This window comes from Aotus nancymaae, unplaced genomic scaffold, assembly GCF_030222135.1.
Source record: "Aotus nancymaae isolate 86718 unplaced genomic scaffold, 86718_ANA_hifiasm-v0.15.2.pri h1tg000053l, whole genome shotgun sequence".
NCBI lineage: Eukaryota > Metazoa > Chordata > Mammalia > Primates > Aotidae > Aotus > Aotus nancymaae.
The window spans coordinates 8,386,520-8,411,529 of record NW_026988467.1 but is presented as its reverse complement, the minus strand read 5'-3'; the positions used below and the strand labels follow the sequence as shown (position 1 = coordinate 8,411,529).

Here is a 25,010-nt window from a genome sequence, read left to right as displayed (position 1 = left end):
CGCAGTGAAGAGGGTGCAGTGTACAATACCTCTCTCTATGGACAAGCTACTAAGATTTATAGGAGGATGCTTTAAGTCACACTAATGACAGAGCTGTCAGGATTACCGCCACCTGCTGGCAGCTTCCAATGAGTTCTATAGGAAGATGCTTTTCGAGCAGCACAGTAGCAAGAGCTGATAAAGTTCACAGTCACTAAGGTGCGAATATCCAGAGGGGTTTTGAGCCCTCGGATGCTCGAGGGATTGCTGGTCTGAGGGCAGCCTTCCACAAGAACTGGAGCAAGGTCCTACAACTCATTTATCAGGAGGAGTGGCTCTTGCCCCAAGCCTACCATATAGCGGGTATCTTTACGATACTGAACGCTGCCGCCTGGGCCATGGGTTCTTGTCCTTGTATAACTGTTTTCCCTTAAATCATACTCAGCACTGTGTCTGCTCCAGACATTCCTCCTGCTATAAGCTGCTTATTCCTTAATTCATGCTCTGTACTGTGTCTACTCTAGGCATTCCTTCAATTATGAACTACATATATATATATATACACACACACACATGGAAATAACTGAGTGGTGAGATATTCTTTAGGCACTCATTCTAAGAACTAATATATGATTATATAGAGAGGATTGTATAAAGGGAAATAACTGAGTAGTAACACTATAAACTGAGATATTCTTCAGACCTTAATTGTGCTAGGATTCTGCTTAGCTCTCCTTCCTCAGTGCCTATACGAGGGATTACCCACAGAGGGTAGCCATGAAAGACTTGCCAAGTTCTCACTCAGAGCCTTTGCTGGTTGTGTTTAGAAAGTCTGGAGCTGGAATACTGGGAAGTTATAGGATATTGGCTAATTTAGCAACTTCTGAATGAAAAGTCAGTAGTTTCTTGAATGCCAGCAGGGATGTGCTTCCCATTGTGGCCCAAGTCCTCATGTCTGTCCAGATTCTTTGTCAAGGGTTGATAGGTCAAGTCTGTCTGCTTTTTGGTGCCAATGCAAGAGATACACATTATCACCCCATCACCTCTATCTATCTCTCATTCTTTGTTAGTGCCTCTTTGATGGTTTTCTTTCCCATAGTATGTATGGACGAAGAGGATAGAATTGATTCTCCCTGTTTTAATTGATAGGGAAATCAGAGGCAAGGCTCAGGGCCATAGGAAAACTAGCAGCAATCAGAAATTTGGAGCTCTTTTTTCTGTCAAATGGTCTGGCCCAAGAGCCATGTTGCCATTTTTTTTGTGTGTGACAGAGAGTCTTATTCTGTTGCCCAGGCTGGAATACAGCACTGCAACCTCTGCCTTCCAGGTTCAAGTGATTCTCCTGTCTCAGCCTCCCAAGTAGCTGGGACTACAGGTGTGCGCTACCACACTCAGCTAATTTTTGTATTTTTAGTAGGGATGGGGTTTTGCCATGTTGACCTGGCTGGTCTCAAACTCCTAACCTCAAGTAATCTGCCCGCCTCAGCTTCCCAAAGTGCTGGGATTACAACAGGCATGAGCCACTGCGCCTGGACCCCTTTTTTTTTCCCTTAAGTTTTATTTTATTTTTAATTGACATAGGGAGTGGGAATAGGGAGAGGTTGGTCAGTGAGTGCAAGGTTCCAGTTAGATAGGTGGAATAATTTCTGGTGATCTGTTGCCCATTGCCTTTTATTGTTTTTAACTTTGTTTTATATTTTTGGAGACAGAGTCTCACTTGTCACTCAGGCTGAAGTACAGTGGCGTGATCTCGCTCACTGTAGTGTTGACCTCCTGGGCTCAAGTGATTCTCCTCCTTCAACTCCCTAAGTAGCTGGGACTATAGGCGTGTGCCACCACACCTGGATAATTTTTGTATAGCCCATTGCCTTTTGACAAGTAGCCTGAGTGAATGGGGGTAGGGTATGGCATTGAAGCAGAGTTTTCTAGGCTTAACCCATATACCCTCAGAGCAGGCCTATTTCTGACATTGAAAGTTAACATTGGCTCTCCCAACTCTTCCAGGAAAATGTTATTACCCCAAAATAAATTGTTTCTAAACTCTATAGATGGGATCATATTGCTTCAAATTTCTTCCTCTTCTGTGTATTAGAGAGGTATGCCTGTGTTGTCATTCTGTCAGACCCATAGCTGTTGAGAGCAGGGCCTGAGCCCTGGTGTTCTTCCTTATTCATGGCACCAGTCAGCCCAGCTCTTCATCTGTTTAGTTCTTACCCTCCTGGCTGCACTGTTCATGTTAGTATACTCCCTCCTTTGCCGCTGCCCTCTCCTCCATCGTCAGAGTCCTTGAGGTCCTTGTTCAAGTCAGGTAGGTAGTATTCACCTACCAACTTGTCTGAGCTCCCTAGGGGTACCAAGCAGCTGCTGAACAGATGTTTGCCTAATTTAATTCCCTTTACTTTATTTTGGGGGAGTAATTATTTTTATTGATGGTTTCAGCTATGAAGTTGTGAACAGTAAGAAGCTAAATTAAACGAGCAATTTAAAGAAAACCAACCCATCATTTACTGTTTTAGGCTTTCGTGGTTTGAGTAATAGAAAAGCCAAAAACTGTTTAGTCCTTGATGGTGAGAGGCTATTCATTGGTTCCTAATCGACCTTGAATTCCCAACAGTGTTAGAACATACTAGGAAGAAAGATATGAATGCTAATGTCTGTTAGGAGGTTGTTTGTTAGTAACCGTGTTCTGCCTAAAGTCAGGTTGTGCCATGTGTAGCTCTAACGCTCTCTGTTGTTTTGTCCTAGCCGACTATAGCACTAGTGAAATGCTGGTCAACATGGGAAACCTGCCTCTGGATGAGTTCTATCCAGCCGTGTCCATGGTGGCCCTGATGCGGATCTTCCGAGACCAGTCACTCTCTCACCATCACACCATGGTTGTCCAGGCTATCACCTTCATCTTCAAGTCCCTGGGACTCAAATGTGTGCAGTTCCTGCCCCAGGTCATGCCCACATTCCTTAATGTCATTCGGGTCTGTGATGGGGCCATCCGGGAAGTAAGTACCTCAAACCCCAGTCCTTCTTGTTGCTGCTCTGCACCACACATGCACAGATCCATCTGTGCTTCAGCTTCTTAATCATGCATGCTGTGTGCTCTTGAGCCTAATGCCTTCCTCCCCTTAACTCCCATGATGTAAGTGTACGATTGGCTCACTCCGTTGTCCTGACTTATCTGCTTAACATGGCTAAAAGGGCCGGGGCATGGTGGCTCACACCTGTAATCCCAGCACTTTTGGGGGCCGAGGCAGGCGGATCACCTGAGGTCAGGAGTTCGAGACCAGCCTGGCCAACATAGTGAAACCTTGTCTCTACTAAAAACATAAAAATTAGCTGTGTTTGGTGGCGCACGCCTATAATCCCAGCTACTTGGGAGGCTGAGGGAGGAGAATTGCTTGAACTTGGGAGGTGGAGTTTGCAGTGAGCTGAGATTGTGCCAGTGCACTCCAGCTTGAAGGACAGAGCAAGACTCTCTCAAGAAAAAAAACAAAAGATGGCTAAAAGGTGAATGGCCTGGGAGAGGAATAGCATTGTCATTCTCAGTAGTCTAGAGTTCAGTCCATTTAAAGATGCCCCACAAATACAAAACCAGTCTGGATTTCTGAGTGCTCCTTCATGGTAAGATTTAAGTCGTAACATTTTTAGTGAAAATACTACACAGGTGAAGTTCATGCTTTTTACTGGATCTCATACTGCTGCCAGTTGGTCCCATTACTGTTGGTCTTCAGTGTGAGCATGTGGCCAAGTGAGTGTTTATCCGATCTCTCCATTGCAAGGTTATATGTTTTCATTTGCTATTAGTGAGTAATCTGTGGGGTGACAGTTTGAGACTCCTTGGCTGTCCTGTTCCTCAGCTACCTTCCATCCAGTAATTTTGTTTTTCTTTTTGAGATGGAGTATCCCTCTGTCACCCAGGCTGGAGTGCAGTGGTGCGATCTCACTGCAACCTCTGCCTCCCTGATTTAAGCAATTCTCCATCTCAGCCTCCCGAGTAGCTAGGATTACAGGCATGCGCCACCACACCAGGCTAATTTTTTGTATTTTTGGTAGAGACAGGATTTCACCATCTTGGCCAGGCTGGTCTCGAACTCCTGACCTCATGATCCACCCACCTCAGCCTCCCAAAGTGGTGGGATTACAGGCTTGAGCCACTATACCTGGCCTAATTTTTTTTTTTTAATTTCCATCCAGTGATTTTGGCATCCATTGATAATCCTCACTTGAATTGGTTATCATACTGGTAGTTGTAAAGTGATGACTTTCTAATTTTGTCATTCCTTCTCTATTTTATTAACTGGCATTTTTCTGTAAAGGGGAATTTTCCCCTCCCCCTCCTCTCACTCTTGCTGTTTCTTGTGCCTTTTTCTAAACCACAAGAGTATGCAAAATAGTTCTGAGATTGTATGCCCATACTACTACCAACTTTCTGAGTAAAGTTCAGGGTAGCTTTGTAGTTCCTGTTATTCTTAGAATACATTCTATTAAGGGTATACAGTCAGAGTACTGTGTTTTAAAAATAATTCAATTAGTTACCTTTCCCTCTGATCATACTGTCAATATGATGTATATTTAGAGGAGATAGCATGTTTTTAGAAATTATGTTTCCTAACTTTATGTCTAGAGTATAGACATACTGTTTATTTGTTTCTGTTGTATTTATAACTATCAACTTCGTTGAATTCTTTTGTGTGTGTGTGTGTGAGGAAGTCTCACTTTGTTGTGCAGGCTGGAGTACAGTGGTGTGATCTCAGCTCACTGCAGCTTCTGCCTCCCAGGTTCAAGCAATTCTCCTGCCTCAGCCTCCCTAGTAGCTGGGATTATAGGTGTGTGCCACTATGCCCGGCTAATGTTTGTATTTTTAGTAGAGATGGGATTTCACCTTGTTTGCCAGGCTGTTCTTGAACTTCTGACCTCAGGTGATTCACCTGCCTCAGCCTCCCAAAGTGCTGGGATTATAGGCATGAGCCACCACACCTGGCCAAAATTTTTACTAACTCTAATAATTTACCTGTAAATACTCCCAGGTTTTCACTCTGTATAATTATATAGTCTGGGGGTGGGGAAGAAGGAAAAATAAAAAAGGGAAGTTTTGTTTTTTATTTTTAATCTTGTAAAAGAATACTTTTCATATAATTGGCATCATAGAATGTGTGGTCTTTTGTGTTTGGCTTCTTTCACTTAATACTTTGGAGGTTATTCCATATTGTGGCATGTATCAGTAGTTCATTCTTCCTTTATTGCTCAATAATGATGTAGTATTTTCATTATTGTTCAGAAATATTTTCTAGTGTTATGATTTCTTCTTTTACCTTTGAGTTATTTAGACGTGGGTATTTTATTTGCAAACTTACAGGGTTTTTAATTTCTCTTTTTGATATTGATTTCTAACTTAATTGCATTGTGTTTATGATTCTTTCATGCTTGCTGGAACTGTTTTAATAGTCTAATGCTTGCTTGATTTTCATAAGTATTTCCTATATGCTTGGGATTACTTGTGTATTTGCTAATGTTACACAGGGTTCTACAGAAGTCATTAGATTGAACTTATTAGTGATTGTGTTCACCTCTTTTGTGTCCTTGTTAATTTTTGATTGTTTAATCTATGAATACTGAGAGAAATGAGACAAAAATCTCCTTTTATAATGGTGGGCTTATTTCTGATAGTTTAGCCAATCTTGTTTATGTATTTTTGAGATTATGTTATTAGATGCATACAAATTTTAAATCTTGGTATCTTCCTAGTAAGTTGACCCTTTATCATTACTCAGTAATCCTTCTTATCTTTAATAATACCTTAAAATTTATTTTGCTTAACATTAATATTGCTATAGCAGCTTTTTTGGAGGTGTATGTCTTTTCCAATTCTTTTAACTGTCTTGTGACTTTTTGTTTTGGATGCTCTCATATAGAGAGATTATCTTTTTAATCCAATTTTAGAAGTTTGTCTTTTTTTTTGAGACAGAGTCTCCCTCTGTTGCCCAGACTGTAGTGCAGTGGTGCAATCTTGGCTCACTGCAGCCTCCGCCTTCTGGGTTCAAGCAGTTCTCCTGCCTCAGCCTTCTGAGTAGTTGGGACTACAGGTGTACGCCATCATGCCCAGCTAATTTTTTTGTATTTTTAGTAGAGACAGGGTTTCACCATGTTGACCAGGATGGTCTTGATCTCCTGACCTCGTGATCTGCCTGCCTCAGCCTCCCAAAGTGCTGGGATTACAGGCGTGAGCCTCCACACCTGGCCAAAAATATTTGTCTTTTAACTAGTGCATTCTGGGCCAATTGCATTTATTGTGATTGCTGATATATTTGGGTTGTTTGTTGTGGTGTTTTTTTGTTGTTTTTTTTAGTTGTTTTTTTTTTGAGATGGAGAATCTCTCATTGTTGCCAAGCTGCAGTACAGTAGTGCGATCTCAGCTCACTGCAACCTCCGCCTCCAGGTTCAAGTGATTCTCCAGCCTTAGCCTCCCAGGTAGCTGGGATTACAGGTGCATGCTACCATGCCCAGCTAATTTTGTATTTTTAGTAGAGATAGGATTTCACCATGTTGGCCAGGCTGGTCTCGAACTCCTGACCTCAAGTGATCCACTTGCCTTGGTCTTCTAAAGTGCTAGGATTACAGGCGTGAGCCACCGCGCCTGGCCATATTTGGGTTTATTTCCACCTTCTTACTTAGTGCTTTCTTTTTGTCCTGCTTTGTCTGTTTGTTTATCTTTCTTTTCTTTTTCTGGATTTGTTTGAGTCTTTATTTTTTATCTTTTGCCTTCACTCATTGGCCACCTTTAATTTTTCTAAACATTTTTTAATAGACTATTTAAATCATGAATCATGTAGACAACCTATTATATTAGATTCTCACATACCCATCAATAATTACTAGCATTTTGTCAATTTAGTTTCATCTCTTACCTCCATTGCCTTTCCCCCCATATACATACATTTCTGGAGAATTTTAAAACAAATTACAGATATCATATTATTTCACCAATAAATGCTTTTTTCCTTATAACCACAATACAATTGTAACACCTAGAAAGCTAACAATAATTTCTTAGTATTATTTAATATCAAGCTTTCTTCAAACGTCCTTGATTGTCTTAAAAATGTCATTGTAATCTGGTTTATTCAAATCAGAATGTAAATAAGGTCTACATCTGACATTTGGTTGATAAATACAATTCTTTTACCATTTATTTACCTTTTCCTTCTATTTAAAAGAAATCATATATTTGTAGAAGAAACCAGGTCATTTGTCCTATTTCTCATACTGGATTTGGCTGTTTCTTCAAGGTGTCTTAACTTCCTATAAACTAGTTAGACTTAGAGGCTTGATTTGATTCAAGTTCCATTCTTTTGGCAAGAGATACTTGATAGGTTACGGTACCGTGTACTTCCTATTTCAGCATTTAGTAAACAGATATTTTCGAGATGACCCACAGGTACTCTGAAGGCTAATCAGTGGATTTGGATATTGTCATCTGATCTATCTGTAATGAAGTTCCCCATCAGCCTTTTTTCTGATCATTTTAGCATTCATTGGTAGTTATTTCCTAGAGCCATTATTTGATTAGGAATTGCAAAATGGTGAGTTTCTTATTTGCATGTGTGTGTATTTTTTATTTTTATTTTTTTTTCCATGCCACATCCCTCAGAAGGTTCTGAAAACATGTGCCCCCAAATGGTGATTTTCTAATTTGATTATCCTTCTGGATTTATTAGTCAGAAAGTTCTTTAGAAATAAAGAACTTGGCTGGGCATGGTGGCTCACACCTGTAATACCAGCACTTCAGGAGCCTGAGATGAGAGGCTCACTTGAGCCCAGGAGTGCAAGACCAACTTGTGCAACATAGCAAAACCCCATCTCATTTTATTTAAAAAAACTTTTTAAATAAATTTTTAAAAAGAACTTTATGTGATAAACTGCTTAGGTAATTTGAAGTGCAGCTCATGTAGGAAAAGCAGAATAAATGCGTGATTCTTTCCCTTTATTGATTTATCAGTTTTTTTAATGAGTCAAGCTGCTAACAACTTTTCTTCTCTTTTTTTTGAGACAGAGTTTCACTCTTGTTGCCTAGGCAAGATGCAGTGGTGCGATCTCGGCTCACTGCAACCTCTGCCTCCCGGGTTCAAGTGATTCTCCTGCCTCAGCCTCCTGAGTAGCTGGAATTACAGGCACACGCCACCATGCCCAGCTAATTTTGTATTTTTACTGGAGACGAAGTTTCTCCATGTTGGTCAGGCTGGTCTCAAACTCCCAACCTCAGGTGATCCGCCCGCCTTGGCCTCCCAGAGTGCTAAGATTACAGACGTGAGCCACCATGCCTGGCCTGCTAACAGCTTTTCAAAGGTGACCCAGGCATCTTCCCACCTCCCAACCCCATTCTCATTCTTTGGAATATCAGTATGAACTCATAAAGATACAAATATATATATAATCTATTTTTATTTATACTATAAACCAAGTACATTGCATAATCACTCAAAGAAGAATATCAAGTAAAAGTCTTAAACTACATTTAGTAATCTTATTGGTCATTTACTATTTGTATATATAAAAAATACACGTATGTAATCTCACTAAAAGAAATCAGCACTCTCTATATGTAGCGAGCTCTCTATATAGAGAGTATTTCTATATGGAATATATACATACATAAACACAACGTATATATATAATATTTCTATTCATTGCAGGCACTAATCTTTTTCACAATCAAATTATCCTGATCAGTCTGGCTGTTGTGTCCTTTTTACATGGTCCAGTTCACTTTCTTGCTTTCTGGCAGAAAAAAATTACTACAAGCGTATCTAGTATATTTCACTAAAACCTGGCCATAGCCGTTTCCAAGGAGCTCAGATTTGTTTTAGTGAAATTGCATACATAAATTTTTTTTTTTTTCTTTTGAGACAGAGTCTCACTCTCTCGCCAGGCTGGAGTCCAGTGGCGCAATCTCAGCTCACTTCAACCTCTGCCTTCTGTTCAAGCAATTCTCCTGCCTCAGCCTTCCAAGTAGCTGGGACTATAGGCACCCACCACCACGCCCAGCTAATTTTTCTATTTCTAGTAGAGATAGGGGTTTCACCATGTTGGCCAGGATGGTCTCAATCTCTTAACCTTGTGATCCACCTGCCTTGGCCTCCCAAAGTGCTGGGATTACAGGTGTGAGCCACTGCACCGGCCCATATATGTATCTTCTTGAGTGATTGTGCAACTAGCTTGGCTTATAGTTAAACCCATTTGTTTCTGTTTATTTTCAATTTTTAGAAATTTCTTCTGAGTTTACAAAAAATTTAGGCTGGATGTGGTGGCTCATGTCTGTAATCCCAGTACTTTGGGAAGCCAAGGTGGGCAGATCACTTGCAGTCAGGAGTTTGAGACCAACCTGGCCAGCGTGGCAAAGCCCTGTCTCTACTAAAATTACAAAAATTAGCCAGGCGTGGTCATGCATGCCTATATTCCCAGCTACTCAGGAGGCTGAGGCAGGAAAATCGCTTGAACCCAGCAGACAAAGGTTGCAATAAGCCAAGATTGTACCTCTACACTTCAGCCTGGGTGACAGAGCAAGACTCCATCTAAAAAACTTTTATTTTAGTTATGTAAGACATTAACGTAGTTCCAGAGCTAGAACTATAAATAAGATCTATCCAGCAACATCTAGCTTCTGTCACCATGTTTATACATTGTTTTCCTCCTTCCTGTATTATTTCCTATTGCTACTATAACAAATTACCACAAATTTAGTCGCTTAACACAGATTATCTTACAGCTATCCAGGTTATAATTCTGATACGAGGTCTCACTGGGATAAAATCAAGGTGTTGACAGGGCTGTGTTCCCATCTGGAAGCTCTTGGAGAGAATTGATTTCCTTGCTTTTTCTAGCTTCTAGAGCAGGGATTGGACAAGCTTGTTTTAGAGGCTGCCTGCATTCCTTGGCCCCCTTCCTCCATCTTACTAAACATTATTATTATCGTTTTATGTCGTGTTTGTTTATTCATTCACACATATTATTTAATGTCTCACCATTCTTTCTTCCATATTAGAGCTTACTCCTAGCTTTCTTCCTAGGACAAATTTCTCTTATGAGCATGCACTGAAGTAAACTGTTTTTATCTGAAACAAAGTCTTCATTTCACCTTCTTTTTAAATCTTCATTTAGCGAAGAATATGATTCTAGGTTCTTCCACAACTGTAGATATGATCCCACTTTCTGACTTCTTTTTGTTGTTGTTGAGAAATCATGGATCCCTTTTATATAATCTTTTTTCTGTGGCTTTACTTCTCATTGTTTTGTTATCCTGAAGTGTTCACTGTTATATATCTATATGTGAATTTCTTTTGTTTATCCTGTTTGAGACTTGGAGGGCTTCCTGAATGTGAGGATTAGTATCTTTTATCAGTTCCAGAGAAATTCTCATATATTATCTTTTTTGGAATTTTGTCCTTACACCTTCTTTTTTTTTTTTTCTTTTGGAATTCTGATTAGACGTGCTATAGATTGTCACTTTATCATTAATGTCTCTTAGCTCCTTGCCCATATTTTTCATCTTTGTCTCTCAGATGCATTCTGGCATTCATATCTGTTGTCTGTTCACGAATTCTTGAGCTCTATCTTTCACCTGTGATTGAGGTTTTGGTGTTTTATGTCTTTTTTTTTTTTTTTTTTTTTTTTTTTTTTTTTTTTTTTGAGATAGAGTCTTGCTCCGCTGTCCAGACTGGAGCACAGTGGTTCGATCTTGACTCTCTGCAACCTCCCCACCATCCAGGTTTGAGTGGTTCACGTGCCTCAGCCTCCCAAATAGCTGGGACTACAAGCATACACTACTATGCTGGCTAATTTTTTTTTTGCATTTTTGGTAGAGACAGGGTTTTGCCATGTTGCCCAGGCTGGTCTTGAACTCCTGGCCTCAAGCAATCTACCTGCCTCGGCCTCCCAAAGTGCTGGAATTACAGGCATGAGCCATCATGCCCAGCTGGGTTTTGGTTTCAACTCTATTTTATTTCTTTAAGTTGTAGTAGGTTCTTTCAAATATGCCTAGCATTTTTTGGTGGTATTTTGTTCCTTACTAAAATTATTTTATTCTCACTTTTTTTTTTTTTTTTTTTAACATGGAGTCTCGCTCTGTCACCCAGGCTGGAGAGCAGTGATGCAATCTCAGCTCACTACAACTTCCGCCTCCGAGGTTCAAGCAATTCTCTTGCTTTAGCCTCCCAGGTATCTGGCACTACAGGTGTGTGCCACCATGCCTAGCTAATTTTTTGTATTTTTACTAGAGACAGGGTTTCACTATGTTGACCAGGCTGGTTGTGAACTCCTGACCTCAAGTGATCTGCCCACCTCGGCCTCCCAAAGCGCTGGGATTACAGGCAGATCACCCTGAGCTGATCACCATGATTACTGGGGTGAGCCACCATGCCAAGCCTTATTCCCACTTTTTTTAAAAAAGCATTTTAAACAGATTAAAATTTCTATCAAATACTTCTATTATATGTTAAATTCTCAGTGGGTCTGATTCTGTTTATTGTTTCTGAGAAGTCATGCTTGTCAGAAGCATGGCTATGCGTCTGGTCATGCGATAAGTCACAGTCTATTTCCTTACAGGTTTTATCATTTTGAATTATATAGCATATTCAACTGGGCTTTCCCTGGAGCGATACTAGAAAATCTGCTTTAAATTTGCATCTCTTCAGATAGGTTATGCATTTACTTCTGCCAGGTGACCCAGGAGAACTTTCATTTCTTGGCTTAGAGATTCCTGGGCCATAGTTAAAATAAATCCCTAAACCCATATGATAAGAGGCCTGAAATTATGAACTCTTAGGGGAGGCATTTTTCTATCCAGACCTCACATCATAACTGGCAAATTTCTTTTTTTAAACTCACCTTTTCTCTTAATATGTAGCTCTTTGAAGGTTTTGCTTTATGTGAGAGGCTTCAGGCTGGAGCACAGTGGCATGATCTCAGCTCACTGCAACCTTGCCTCTGAAGCGGAAGCGATCCTCCCACCTCAGCCTTCCAAGTAACTGGGATTACAGACACATGCCACTATGCCCAGCTATTTGTTGTTTTTTTTTTTCCTTCTGGTAGAGACAAGGTTTTGCCATGTTGCTCAGGCTGGTTGTGAACTCCTCAGCTCAGGGTGATCTGCCTGCCTTGGCCCCCACAAAGAGCTGGGATTATAGGCATGAGCCACTGCACCTGGCCATTTCAGTTCTAATAATCTTATAATCATATTTATCTTTTTTGCCTTAATTTTAGGCTTTTCATAGTAGGGGAGTTTGGGAGGAGATCTAGTGCATCATATTTTCAGGAGCAAAACTGTGTTCTTTTAAAATACTCATGTTCTGAGGAAAAAAAGAATGCTTGTGAAAGACTAAGGGAGAAGAGGCAGCTCCTCTAGCTCCCTACTCAGCATTGAGGCACTTACCTGTCCGTGTCCCTTGGGCAGCTACTCCTTAAGAATAAGCCACCTATGTGCTCCCTAACTGTGCACCAAAGACCAGGAAGCTTGTTTCCTCTTTCTGTCTCATGGTTTTCTCTGACCTCCCCACCATCTCTGTTGGCCTGTTTTCCTCCAGCTTAGGTTTTCTGCTTTCTTTCAGGCTTTGCATAACAAAAATTCATCTGAACTTTACATTTAATCTCACATTCCTTCATCTCTGTAATGACATATTTGTATAGGGACCATTTTACAAAAACTGTCTATAGGCCTGGCGCGGTGGCTCACGCCTGTAAACCCAGCACTTTGGGAGGCTGAGGCGGGTGGATCACGAGGTCAGGAGTTTGAGAACAGCCTGGCCAACATGGAGAAACCCCATCTCTACTAAAAATACAAAATTAGCTGGGCGTGGTGGCACATGCCTGTAATCCCAGCTACTTAGGAGACTGAGGCAAGAGAATCACTTGAATCCAGTAGGCAGAGGTTGTGGTGAACCGAGATCGCATTATTGCACTCCAGCCTGGGCAACAAGAGCAAAAACTCTATCTCAAAAAAACGTCTGTAGTGATTCAGTTTGGGGGATGGCGGGGACCAGGAGATAGGTAGAAATGACTCTACTTAGTCAAACATGTGCCATGTGGTGACGTAACCACCTTAGAAGTCAAAGTCATCATTAGAGAGTGTGTCCAAACTCTTCTTTGACCCCAATCCTGAATGTCCTACTGATCTTGCCTCTTTGGGTAATGAGTACTCTTAAGTTCATTACTTGCTGTTTGAAATAACACTTTTTTTTTTGAAGCAGTGCTTTTTATTTATCCCCCACTTACCTAACTTTCATGTGGATAAGAGTGAAAATATATATATTCATTTTCCAAATTATCCTTGTTAATGGCGAGGAACAAAGGCAAAGAAAGCTATACAAATTTGGGGGAAAGAAGTTTCAAACATTATTTGCTACTTATTGCATGTGATACTATCTGACTCTGAAGATCATAACAAAATAAAACCTACACCTTGAAGACAAATCTTTAACCTGGAAAGTAGTTGAGATTTTCTCTACCCACACCTTCCTTATTCCCAGCTTTATTTAGTGGACATTTTTTTCTTCTTTCACCTAAAAGGTACCAGCTTAAGTAGAATCTCCTCATTCTATCCCTACCCCAATTTGCTTACTGTTTTGGTTCATAATCTCTCAGAGACACAGTTAATTAATTAAGACCTAAGTAATGAGTTAATTACTATAAATGAGCTACAATACCCATAATCAAGAGTTAGCTATATTTATTTTAGGAAGTAAGTGGTAATTAATTAGAGCCAAATAAACAAAAGGTACATTTATAGTTGGTTAAAACTTTCAGGTTTATTTGTACATTTAGTGACTCCAGAGATCCTTCAGTGATACAGACATTCATTATATGCACTAAATAGTATTCATGTTCCTGTTGTAGTGCTTGACATGAATTATCCCGTTTAAGCCTTACAACAAGTCTATGAGATAAGTACTAGAATGGAAGAGCCTGGGCACAGGGAGGTTACATGAGGGTTACAACACCACTGCTTGCAGTAACTGGCTCGTCTGGTGTGTAAAAGCCCCTGACAGTTGTTTCGAGTCCCCACCATCACCATTTAAGTTTGAGTCTTTTTTTTTTTTTTTTTTTAAAGAGACGGGTCTCACTCTGTCACCCGAGGTGGAGTGTAGTGGCACATGCATAGCTGACTAAGCCTTGAACTCCTGGGCTCAGGCATTCCTCCCACCTTAGCCTCCAGAGTAGCTAGAACTACAGGCAAGTGCCCAGCTAATTTTTTGTAGAGACAGGATCTCACTATGTTGCCCAGGCTGTTCTTGAACTCTTAGCCTCAAGCAATCCTCCCACCTCGGCCTTCAAAAGCACTGAACCTTCAAACCTAGCCAAGTTTGAGTCTTTGAAATATATTATCAATAGATGGTGTAGTGTGGAAACCCGTTCCATAGTTGTCTTTATTTGTTCACATGAACTTAAGGTAATCCTGGGGATTCAGTGTCCTTCATGTTATCAACTGGTTGACTCTTATCCCTTTCAGTTTTTGTTCCAGCAGCTGGGAATGTTGGTGTCCTTTGTGAAGAGCCACATCAGACCTTATATGGATGAAATAGTCACCCTCATGAGAGTAAGTAGAAGTTAATGATTTGGCCTCTTCTGTGTTTGGGTCAAGGAAGGCTCAGGAGCAAGTTTGGATGACATAGATGTTTTTTTCATGGATCTTTGTAGAGCTGTTACAGCCCCAGTCCAGGAGGTGGAACAAAGCCCACTGGATTTTGAGGGGGAGGAAGGGCTGTTGATCCAGGTTCCCAGGTACAAAAATGCAAGGCATGACGGCTGAAGAGAAATCCTTAATTGTTCTGCCAGAAATAGACTCTTGGGTTATTTGCCTCACACACAACAAAGCAATTTCACTTTAATATCACAACAGTGCTTTTCTATTCTCACAAAAGCCCTCTTCCTTACTGCTCATAAACCATGAAGGGATTGGGGATTGGGTTTTCTTAGGGCTGTTAAATATGATGAACATGTGTTGGGCACCAAGGAACAAGGTGATGCTTTAACCTGCTACCTCCAAAACCATACATATCACCTTTTGACTGCAGTGGCACATGAGAAAAGGCTCAGACCCCAGGATTCTATAACATGCATTAAATAGGTGCCAGAAGACACCCCATTGGCAATATCGTTTTTCCTACTGTTCTATGTAATTTAAATGTCTTTGCAGAGAAGGTTGCTTTGCAGGGATGGCATGTCCTCAAAGGGTGGGAAGATGATTTCTGTTCTTTCACACCAGACCTTTGTAGTTAGTTTGGAGGAAGCAGCAGGACTAAAATCAAAATGGCTGGCTTCAGATGGAACTTCCCAGCACCTGGGTCTCAGAACTGAAAACCTCCCACATGTATAAATAATTAAAAGCTCCTCTATTCCCTGAGTCCTACCACAGAAGCCTCTGTACCAGGAAGATTTAGGCAGAATACTAAAAAGGCCAATGGCTGGTCTTAGGGAGAGGAGGAGCAAAGGAAGAAGCAGTGTCCTCATGGGAGGAGGATGAAGTCATCTGTGACTTAATCCCCCCAAGAAGGCTAAACAAGGACACGATATGACCATATTAAAGTCATAACAGGTTTATGACCAGTACACAGGGATTTGAGGCAGGGAGCCTTACACCTGCAAAATGCAGCTTTCATTTCATCCCAGATAGAGAAGGTAGTGGGGACTCTTCCTTTGACTATTGATTCTGGGCATTTTAATGAGCTCCCCTGAGCCTGGGAAGAAAATAGTCTTTGTGAACAGTGATCCAGCTGACGTCCCTCGGCAGGCTTCCTGGCATCTTTGAGGTAGAGAAGCCCCTGTGAGGAGCTGATGATAATGCAGCTGGGAGGTAGGTAGGCCTTCTCTAAAGAAGGCAGAGAGGGGTTCAAGTGAATGAACATCAAACTCTGGAGGCTGTGAAATCTGTGGTGTTTCTTTGGCAACACTTTTAACCTAGAAAACACAGCTTTTTCAGAGAGAATACTTATCTCCAAGCAGAGAAAAAAGAAGTTTTACCACCATCTTCTACAGCCATTATGCTTTTTAAGATATGTTTTTAAATAAAAATACTGTATCTTTCTATAAAGCCTTTCATCTGAAGAATTATCCTTGTTTTTATGGACTTCTACTTTGAACTATTTAGAGGCTCCAAGGATATTAATATTCACGTGTTGCCATCATTAGTAGGATTTCTATTATTAAATCTCTTAACTCCAGAAATTTTAAAGATAGTGGTAGGCAGCTGTCTTTTTGAGTTGATTTGAAATAATAGCTTTCCCGGAGTTAGAGGCTTGGACTACTTTGCTTTGTAGCGCTAAGGCAGGATCTATGGCCAGTTGGCCAGGGTTTTATTTTAGTAACTTAGGTGGAAAATAACCATATGGATGTAGAAAGGTACTCATTTTGTAGCACTGTTTAGGCCTGATGGATAGATTTTTGGGAGGGGACAGATGTTAGATGCTATCTATTAATAGCAAAATCTAAATCCAGAAAAGCCAGGAAATCTTTGTAATACTGGAGTCACCCTCTGGTAGAGATCAGGTGATACCAAAGTAAGGTCCAGGTCCACCTTGAACCACTTCAGAGCTCTTAGAGTGACTTAGTCATCTGTTCATTCTAGAATATTCCAGATGATCTGATTGATAGATTCTGGGGATACAGAGATGAGTTAGAGGTTTCTTGTCCTTAAGTAGCCTACAGTCTAGAGGGAGGATGGCAAAGCAAAGGAAGTCTTACAGCTGCTAGCAAAGAGAGTGTAAAGGACCCAAGTGGATCGTGGAAGGAGAACAAGAAAGTCTGCATGGGAGAAGTGAGGCTTGAGCCAGGTCCAGAAAGACAGATAGGACCTAACTGAGCAAGAAGTAGGATTCCAGGCAGAGGAGGCAGCATGAGCAAAGCCCAGAGGACTGAGGTAGCCTGGTGCATCTGGGGAAATGCAGTCGAGTTTGTCCAGTATGGCTGCAACATAGGATGCAAGAAGGGCCCAGTGGGAGGAGGGGAGGGAGGAGTTGATCTCAGCACAGACCATGCTCGCTACAGTTTTGCTTTTCTGGCCGTTTGCATTCCTCGGTTCATATATCAGCAGAAGGGGACCTGACTCAGCTCCTCTGACTTTTTTCTCTTTGTAGGAATTCTGGGTCATGAACACATCAATTCAGAGCACGATCATTCTTCTCATTGAGCAAATTGTGGTAGCTCTTGGGGGTGAATTTAAGCTGTACCTGCCCCAGCTGATCCCGCACATGCTGCGTGTCTTCATGCATGACAACAGCCCAGGCCGCATCGTCTCAATCAAGGTGAGTAGCCTATGTCATTCTCCAGAGAGATTTTCTGCTTCCCTCAGAGTCCCTGGGTGTTCAGCTCAAAGCTGAGACCTTGTTCTGAGTGACAGGTTGACACCCACTTCACAAGATAGAATCCCAAGAATTCTAATACTCAGTATGTGCAGTTTACAGAATGTCTGTAATCCTCTCTTGATTATTCTTATGTTTCATGTCTCTTCTAATGGATTAATCTTGGCAGATATTTTATCCCAGACCAATTTTCTTTATTATCCAGCAAATGGGCTCCTTATCAACTCAAATGAGCACAGAGAAAGCAAAGTAATATGTAAGCAAATAAAATGAGGGGGAGAAAGTGCTACCCAAAAGGATATAGTCCAAGGCCATTTAATAAAGGCTTTTCCCAGTTCCCACAGAACTTTGAATTATCCACACCACCACCTGTTCCATGTCCTTAGATACTTGGGACCTGACTGTTGATCGCCATGCTTTTGTTCCCTTTTGCAGTTATTGGCTGCAATCCAGCTGTTTGGTGCCAACCTGGATGACTACCTGCATTTGCTGCTGCCTCCTATTGTGAAGTTGTTTGATGCCCCTGAAGCTCCCCTGCCATCTCGAAAGTGAGCACCTCCCCTTTGGGACTAGCAATCATTAAGCTTTTAATGTTTTGTTGAAAATGTTCGTTTCTTAAGTTCCCAGGCCATCTTTATATTTTGTTGTTGTTTCAACTCGCCTTATTTTAGTTTAGAAATGTCCCAGGTTTGGCCAGGCATGGTGGCTCATGCCTGTAATCCCAGCCCTTTGGGAGGCCGAGGCAGGCAGATTACCTGAGGTCGGGAGTTCAAGATCAGCCTGACCAACATGGAGAAACCCTGTCTCCACTAAAAATATAAAAATTAGCTGGGCGTGGTGGCCCATGCCTGTAATCCCAGCTACTTGGGAGGATGAAGCAGGAGAATCAACCCAGGAGGCGGAGGTTGCAGTGAGCCGAGATCACACCATTGCACTCCAGCCTGGGCAACGAGAGCGAAACTCTGTCTCAAAAAAAAAAAAAGAAAGAAATGTTGCACGTTTATGGAAATCTTAACTATCCTATCCCACTGGAATATATGTTGGATTCATGTCATCCAAAATACCTCAGAAGCCATTCATTCCCATCCCTTCAGTGCTGACTAAGATCACCCTCAGCCACGTGTCTTCCTTGGATATAGTATGTTAGCAGTTACTGTACGTTAACGATTGTTTTAGGGCAGCGCTGGAGACCGTGGACCGTCTGACGGAGTCCCTGGATTTCACTGATTATGCCTCCCGGATCATTCACCCTATTGTTCGAACACTAGACCAGAGCCCAGAACTGCGCTCCACAGCCATGGACACACTGTCTTCACTTGTTTTTCAACTGGGGAAGAAGGTAAGATGAGAGTGTGGACAGACAGGTGCCCTTCTGCCTTATTTGGAAAGAAGACTTTGTCTGTGAGCCACTCCTGTTTGGTAGTCTACAGTGCCAGCCACCATCAGAGAACAAGAAATTACTTGCTTTTTTTTTTTTTTTTCCTTTTTTTCATTTGTTCGGCATTTATTGAGCAGCCTGTGTGAGCTAAGTGCTGTTCTGGGGATAACACAGTAAACAGAATAAAGTCCTTGCTCTCATAGAGCTTCCATCCTAATAAAGCAAAGCAAATAAACACAGTTTTTTTTTTTTTTGAGATGGAGTTTCGCTCTTGTTACCCAGGCTGGAGTGCAATGGCGCGATCTCGGCTCACCGCAACCTCCGCCTCCTGGGTTCAGGCAATTCTCCTGCCTCAGCCTCCTGAGCTGGGATTACAGGCACGCGCCACCATGCCCAGCTAATTTTTTTTGTATTAGTAGAGACGGGGTTTCACCATGTTGACCAGAATGGTCTCGCTCTCTTGACCTCGTGATCTACCTGCCTCAGCCTCCCAAAGTGCTGGGATTACAGGCTTGAGCCACCGCACCCGGCCACACAGTTTGTTTCTTAAGAGTGATGAGTTGAAGTGGGGAGAAATGGTCTTTATTTAGGGTAGACAGAGCAGACCTCTGATCAGTTGACACTTAAGCAGAGACCTAAATAAAATAAAGGCCCAATTGCAAAGAACTGGGTGCAGGGAGCAGAAATAGCAAATGCTGGAGTTGAGGTGGCAGCTTGCTCAAAGAGTTCAGGGCATAGCCCAAGAGCAGTATGACTTCAGAGGAGCGAGCAACAGGGACGTGCTCGGAGTTAAGGTGATGGAGATAAGGCAAGATAGTAGAGATTAGATCTTGTAGGCCTGTAGCTCTCAAAATATAATTCCTGGATGAGCAATAGCAGTATCTAAATACCTGAGAACTTATTAGAAATGCAAATTCTTGAGCTAGGCACAGAGACTCACACCTGTAATTCCAGCATCTTGGGAGGCTGAGGCAAGAGAATTGCTTAAGATCAGGAGTTGGAGACCAGCTCGAGACATAGCAAGACCCTGTCTCCACAAAAAAACTTAAAAATTAGCCAGGCATAGGGACACGTGCCTGTAGTCCCAACTACTCAGGAGGCTATGGCAGAGGGATCGCTTGAGCCTAGGAGTTCCAGACTGCAGTAACCCACATAATTGTGCCAGTGCACTTCAGCCTGGCCAACAGAGCAAGACCTCATCTCACCTAAGACCTACTGAATCAGATACTCTAGCTGTGGAGCCCAGCAGTCTCTGGTTTCGTGAGCTGTCCCACTAAAATTTGCAGATCACTATTGTGGGCCATTGTAAGTATTTTGGCTTTTACTCTGAGCAAGACTGGAAGTTTTTGGTGGATTTTGAACACAGGAAAAATATGATCTGACTTAATATTTTTAAATGATAACTGTCAATGCTGTGTGGGAAAATAGGCTGTGGGGATAAGAGGAGGACAAAGATCTGTTAAGAGGCCACCATCATAAGCCAGATGGAAGATGATGGGGACTTGGGCTAGCATTATAGCAGGAGATGGGAAGAAGGATTCTTCTGAATATTACAGTTAGCCACAAACTCAGAACAAATGGCCATAACATAGTTGTATAACATTTTTTCCTCTGCTTTCTTTCCACTCTCCAAAATGATAGTTTCTAATCTCTTCCCCCTCCTGTTGTAGTACCAAATTTTCATTCCAATGGTGAATAAAGTTCTGGTGCGACACCGAATCAATCATCAGCGCTACGACGTGCTCATCTGCAGAATTGTCAAGGTGAGCTACACTTCCTTTCCCTTCTGAAGCAATTGTCAAGGTGAACTACACTTCCTTGCGCTTCTGCAGTCCCTGTTGTCTTTACTGCTTGATGTTCTTATAGCCTTGGCTATGGGAGTTTGTGTAGCTTTTTAGGTCTAAACTAGGGATTGGCAAACTTTTTTTTCAGTGTTGTAGGCTATGTGATCTCTTTTGCAACTCCTCAGCTCTGCCACTGCAGCCTGAGAGCAGCCATGCACGATGTGTAAATGATGAGCCTGGCTGCATTCTAGTAAACCTTTATTTATGGACACCTCAATTTGATTCTCTCAATCTTCATGTGTTGCAAAATGTCAATCTTCTTTTGATTTTTTTCCCCCCAACCATTTAAAAGTATAAAAACCCTTCTTAGCTCTTGGGCTATATAAAAACAGGCAGGGGGCTGGGGCATAGTGGCTCATGCCTTGGGAGGCCAGGCATGTGGTAGGTGGATCACTTGAGCCCAGGAGTTTGAGACCAGCCTGGGCAACATGGTGAAACCCCATCTCTTCAAAAAAATACTAAAAGTTAGCTGCTCATGATGAAAGGTACCTGTGGTCCCAGCTACCCAGGAGGCTGAAGTGGGAGGATCACCTGAGGCTGCAGTGAGCTGTGAGGCCCTGTCTAAATGTAGATTAAAGGCTGGCCCAGTGGCTCACGCCTGTAATCCCAGCACTTTGGGAGGCTGAGGCAGGCAGATCACTTGAGGTCAGGAGTTCGAGACCAGCCTGGCTAACATGGTGAAACCTTGTCTCTGTTAAAAATACAAAAATTACACCAGGCGCGGTGGCTTACGCCTCTAATCCCAGCACTTTGGGAGGCCGAGGCGGGTGGATCACGAGGTCAAGAGATCGAAACCATCCTGGTCAACATTGTGAAACCCCGTCTCTACTAAAAATAGAAAAAATTAGCTGGGCATGGTGGCGCGTGCCTGTAATCCCAGCTACTCAGGAGGCTGAGGCAGGAGAATTGCCTGAACCCAGGAGGCAGAGGTTGCGGTGAGCCAAGATCGTGCCATTGCACTTCAGCCTGGGTAACAAGAGCGAAACTCTGTCTCAAAAAAAAAAAAAAAAAAAATACAAAAATTAGCCAGGCATGGTAGTGCATGCCTGTAGTCCCAGCTACTCAGGAGGCTGAGGCAAGAGAATTGCTTGAACCCAGGAGGCAGAGGTTGCAGTGAGCTGAGATTGTACCACTGCACTCCAGACTGGGCGACAGAGCTAGACTCTCTCAAAAAATAGATAAATAATAAAATAGATACATAAGGAGGCACAAATAAATAAATGAGTAAATAATTCTTTTTAAAGAGTAAAAAGCAGCCAGGGGATGGGGCTGTGTGCTACCTTTGTTCTAAATACTTTATCACTCTTCCCATTGTTGGCAATTGTTTATCTTTGCTAGTTGCATGGTTGCTTGCTCCTACTATAAGTCAGTGCTTGTTAGTAACTAGGACTGACTAGCAAAGACTGATCTACAGTTGTGGAGTCAGCCCACCTGTGGTTCATTTTGTTCATACATGTGACTTTGCACTTCTTACTGAAATCCTGGCTTTACCAGAAGGTCTGCACCTCCCAAAGTTTAAGGATATTTTCTAAACCAGATGCATCTGGTAGAGTTGTAGGTGTTAAGGTGTTTCCCATGAATCTCTGGTTGCAGGGATACACACTTGCTGATGAAGAGGAGGATCCTTTGATTTACCAGCATCGAATGCTTAGGAGTGGCCAAGGGGATGCATTGGCTAGTGGACCAGTAGAAACAGGACCCATGAAGAAACTGCACGTCAGCACTATCAACCTCCAAAAGGCAAGTCCATTGTTTCAGGGGACTGGGGAAGGAGAGCTCTGCTCTTCTCACTTGCTCAAGACTTTCGACTGTTGCCACCTTCAGTTTAAACCAACCAAAAACCAGTCCATTGTTTTTTCTAGAAATCTAGACACCATGAACTTAGATCATTTTGTCCTTTTCCAGGTGTCTGAATTGTAATTTTGTTTTGAATAGAGAAAACTTAGAGAACAAAATGTCCTTTTGTGCTCCCTTGGAATATGGATGCTAGAACTTTTGTTGCAAATACATTCTCGTTTTTTACGTGAAGGCCACAAAGCTAGTGAGCCCCCTAGTTGGCACTGAGACTGATGAAGGCTCTTTAAAACAGCGTTCAAACTTCTCAAACTCATTGGGTTTACCACTTGCTGGGAATCTTGTTAAAATGCTTATTCTGATGTTAGGCCTGATACTCTGCATTTCTGACAAGCTGCCAAGTAATTTGATGCTGCTGGTCCATGGACCACACTTTGAGTAGTGAGGTCTTAAATCTTTCCAGGTGATTACTGAATTCTCTCTACTGGCCAAAGCCTAAGATATGACCAGCTTTTCACCATGTATACCACCAGCCATTCTTCTAAAAACAGGTAATTTCAAAGCATCTCAGTGAATCAGAGCAGAATAATCATAATTACTTCACTGACTTGTAAATAAATACACCACATTGATGATTTTCAACATTTTGCATTAGTCTTTCATGTTTCTGGTGACTGTAAGCAACTTCCAGTTTGGATTTCAGTGTTATTTTTCATCTATTAGCCAGCTCACTCCATGTGCAGCAGCAGAGGTGAAGAACTGGGCAAGATTGTGTCCCAGCTGACTCGTTCACTTCTTTTGGCAAAGCCCATAAAGACTTGAACACAGTACTGTGTGCATGTGTGTGGGCTCACGCCCAGCTTTGGAACACTGGGGTTTATTACTGTTGGTTCAGAGTTTTTACTCACATGAACAGCTTCAAGTGACCACTGCAAAGAAATGTTTGCTGGGTCAAGATGGAGGTAGTAAAATATTCCTGGGTCAGGAGTGATGCTGCTTTCCCTCTGGGGATTTTGTAACTGCTACTCTGAGACTTTAGGAGGAAGAAAAAGGTTATCAGTCACCTGGCATTCCCAGGCAATCATTGAGGCCACCCTGCTGACACCTCACACTCGAGGGAGGGGCCAGGCAGGAGGCCAGATGCACATTTCCATCCAGATGTTTTCATTCTGACTAGGTTCAGAATGTCCTTCCAACCAGGCAGCTGTCCACCCTGCTTTAGAGCTTTGTTCTCTCTATTTTAGGAAATTCCTCAGTAATCTAGTTTGCTACCAGGAAGTTTTGCTTTCTATCGAGACTTGGAAAAAATAAGCATAAACCTTGCCAGATAGATAAAAGAAAGACTCTTAGTTTATCTCACCTGAGAAAGTAGATCAAGTTCAAAACTAAACAAAATCCTCCACAGCTGACTCTCAGATCTATTTCATTGGAAAGTAAATTTTGGGAACTGGGCCTGGCAGCTCATGCCAGTAATCCCAGTAATTTGGCAGGCCAAAATTGAAGAATCACTTGAAGCCAGGAGTTGAGACCAGCCTGGGCAACATAGTAAGATACCATCTCTGTGATAAAATTGAAAAAAATTAACTCCAATCTGGGTGACAGAGTAAGACCCTGTCTCCAAAAAAAAAAAAGAATTGAAAAAATTTTAAAATTAGCTGGGCAGAGGGATACCTGCCTGTAGTCCCAGCTTTTTGGGAGACTGAGACAGGAGGTTCACTTGAGCCCTGGCGTTCCAGGGTGCAGTGAGCTGTGATCGCACCACCACACTCCAGCCCGGACAACAGAGCAAGATTCTGTCTCTTAAAAAAAAAAAAGGGTGGTGGGGGGCCAGGTGTGGTGGCTCATGCCTGTAATTTCAACACTTTAGGAAGCCAAGGCAGGAGGATTACTTCAGCCCAGGAGTTCAAGACCAGCTGGGACAACATGGCAAAATGCCCCTTTACAAAAAATAGAAAAATTAGCTGGGCATGGTGGTGCATGCCTGTAGTCCCAGCTACTCAGGAGGCTGAGGTGGGAGGATCTCTTGAGCCCAGGAGGTAAAGGCTGCAGTAAGCAATGACCATGCCACTGCACCACTCCAGCACAAGCAACAGAGCAAGACCCTATCTCACCAAAAAAGAAAAAAAAAGCAGAGAGGTAAATTGTGCCTCCTTATAATCATGTAATAATAATTAGGGATTGGTATATTTATCAGTCTTAACCAGCTTTCAAAGTAACAATTTGCCACCTCAGTCACCATTTTATTGGCTGTGATAATAGAGGATTTATGTGATTCAGGAAACAAAAACCGGCCGGGCGCAGTGGCTCACGCCTGTAATCCCAGCACTTTGGGAGGCCGAGGTGGGTAGATTAGGAGATTGAATCCATCCTGGCCAACATGGTGAAACCCCGTCTCTACTAAAAGTACAAAAATTAGCTGGGTGTGGTGGCATGTGCCTGTAATCCCAGCTACTCCAGAGGCCGAGGCATTAGAATTGCTTGAACCCAGGAGGTGGAGGTTGCAGTGAGCTGAGATCACACCACTGCACTCCAGCCTGGCGACAGAGTGAGACTCTGTTTCAAAAAAACAAAAACAAAAACATAAAAACCATTTATGTAAACGTCTAGAATGCCTTCCAGAATTTTCGGCAGCTTTACTGACTGTCTTATGATAATCTATTTGGGCTTACCTTCACC

General features: G+C 42.2%; 1 protein-coding gene across 2 annotated transcripts in view; it reads left to right on the top strand.

The window, feature by feature from the left end:
- Nucleotides 1-25,010, top strand: part of MTOR (mechanistic target of rapamycin kinase) — a 150,982-nt gene that overhangs the window by 31,052 nt on the left and 94,920 nt on the right. For both annotated transcript variants that reach the window (XM_012473670.2, XM_064363267.1), the window contains 7 exons: nt 2,725-2,975; nt 14,471-14,557; nt 17,094-17,261; nt 17,754-17,866; nt 18,495-18,657; nt 20,367-20,459; nt 22,134-22,280. In XM_012473670.2, the coding sequence (XP_012329093.1) occupies nt 2,725-2,975; nt 14,471-14,557; nt 17,094-17,261; nt 17,754-17,866; nt 18,495-18,657; nt 20,367-20,459; nt 22,134-22,280 (1,022 nt within the window). The remainder of the gene's footprint in view (nt 1-2,724; nt 2,976-14,470; nt 14,558-17,093; nt 17,262-17,753; nt 17,867-18,494; nt 18,658-20,366; nt 20,460-22,133; nt 22,281-25,010) is intronic.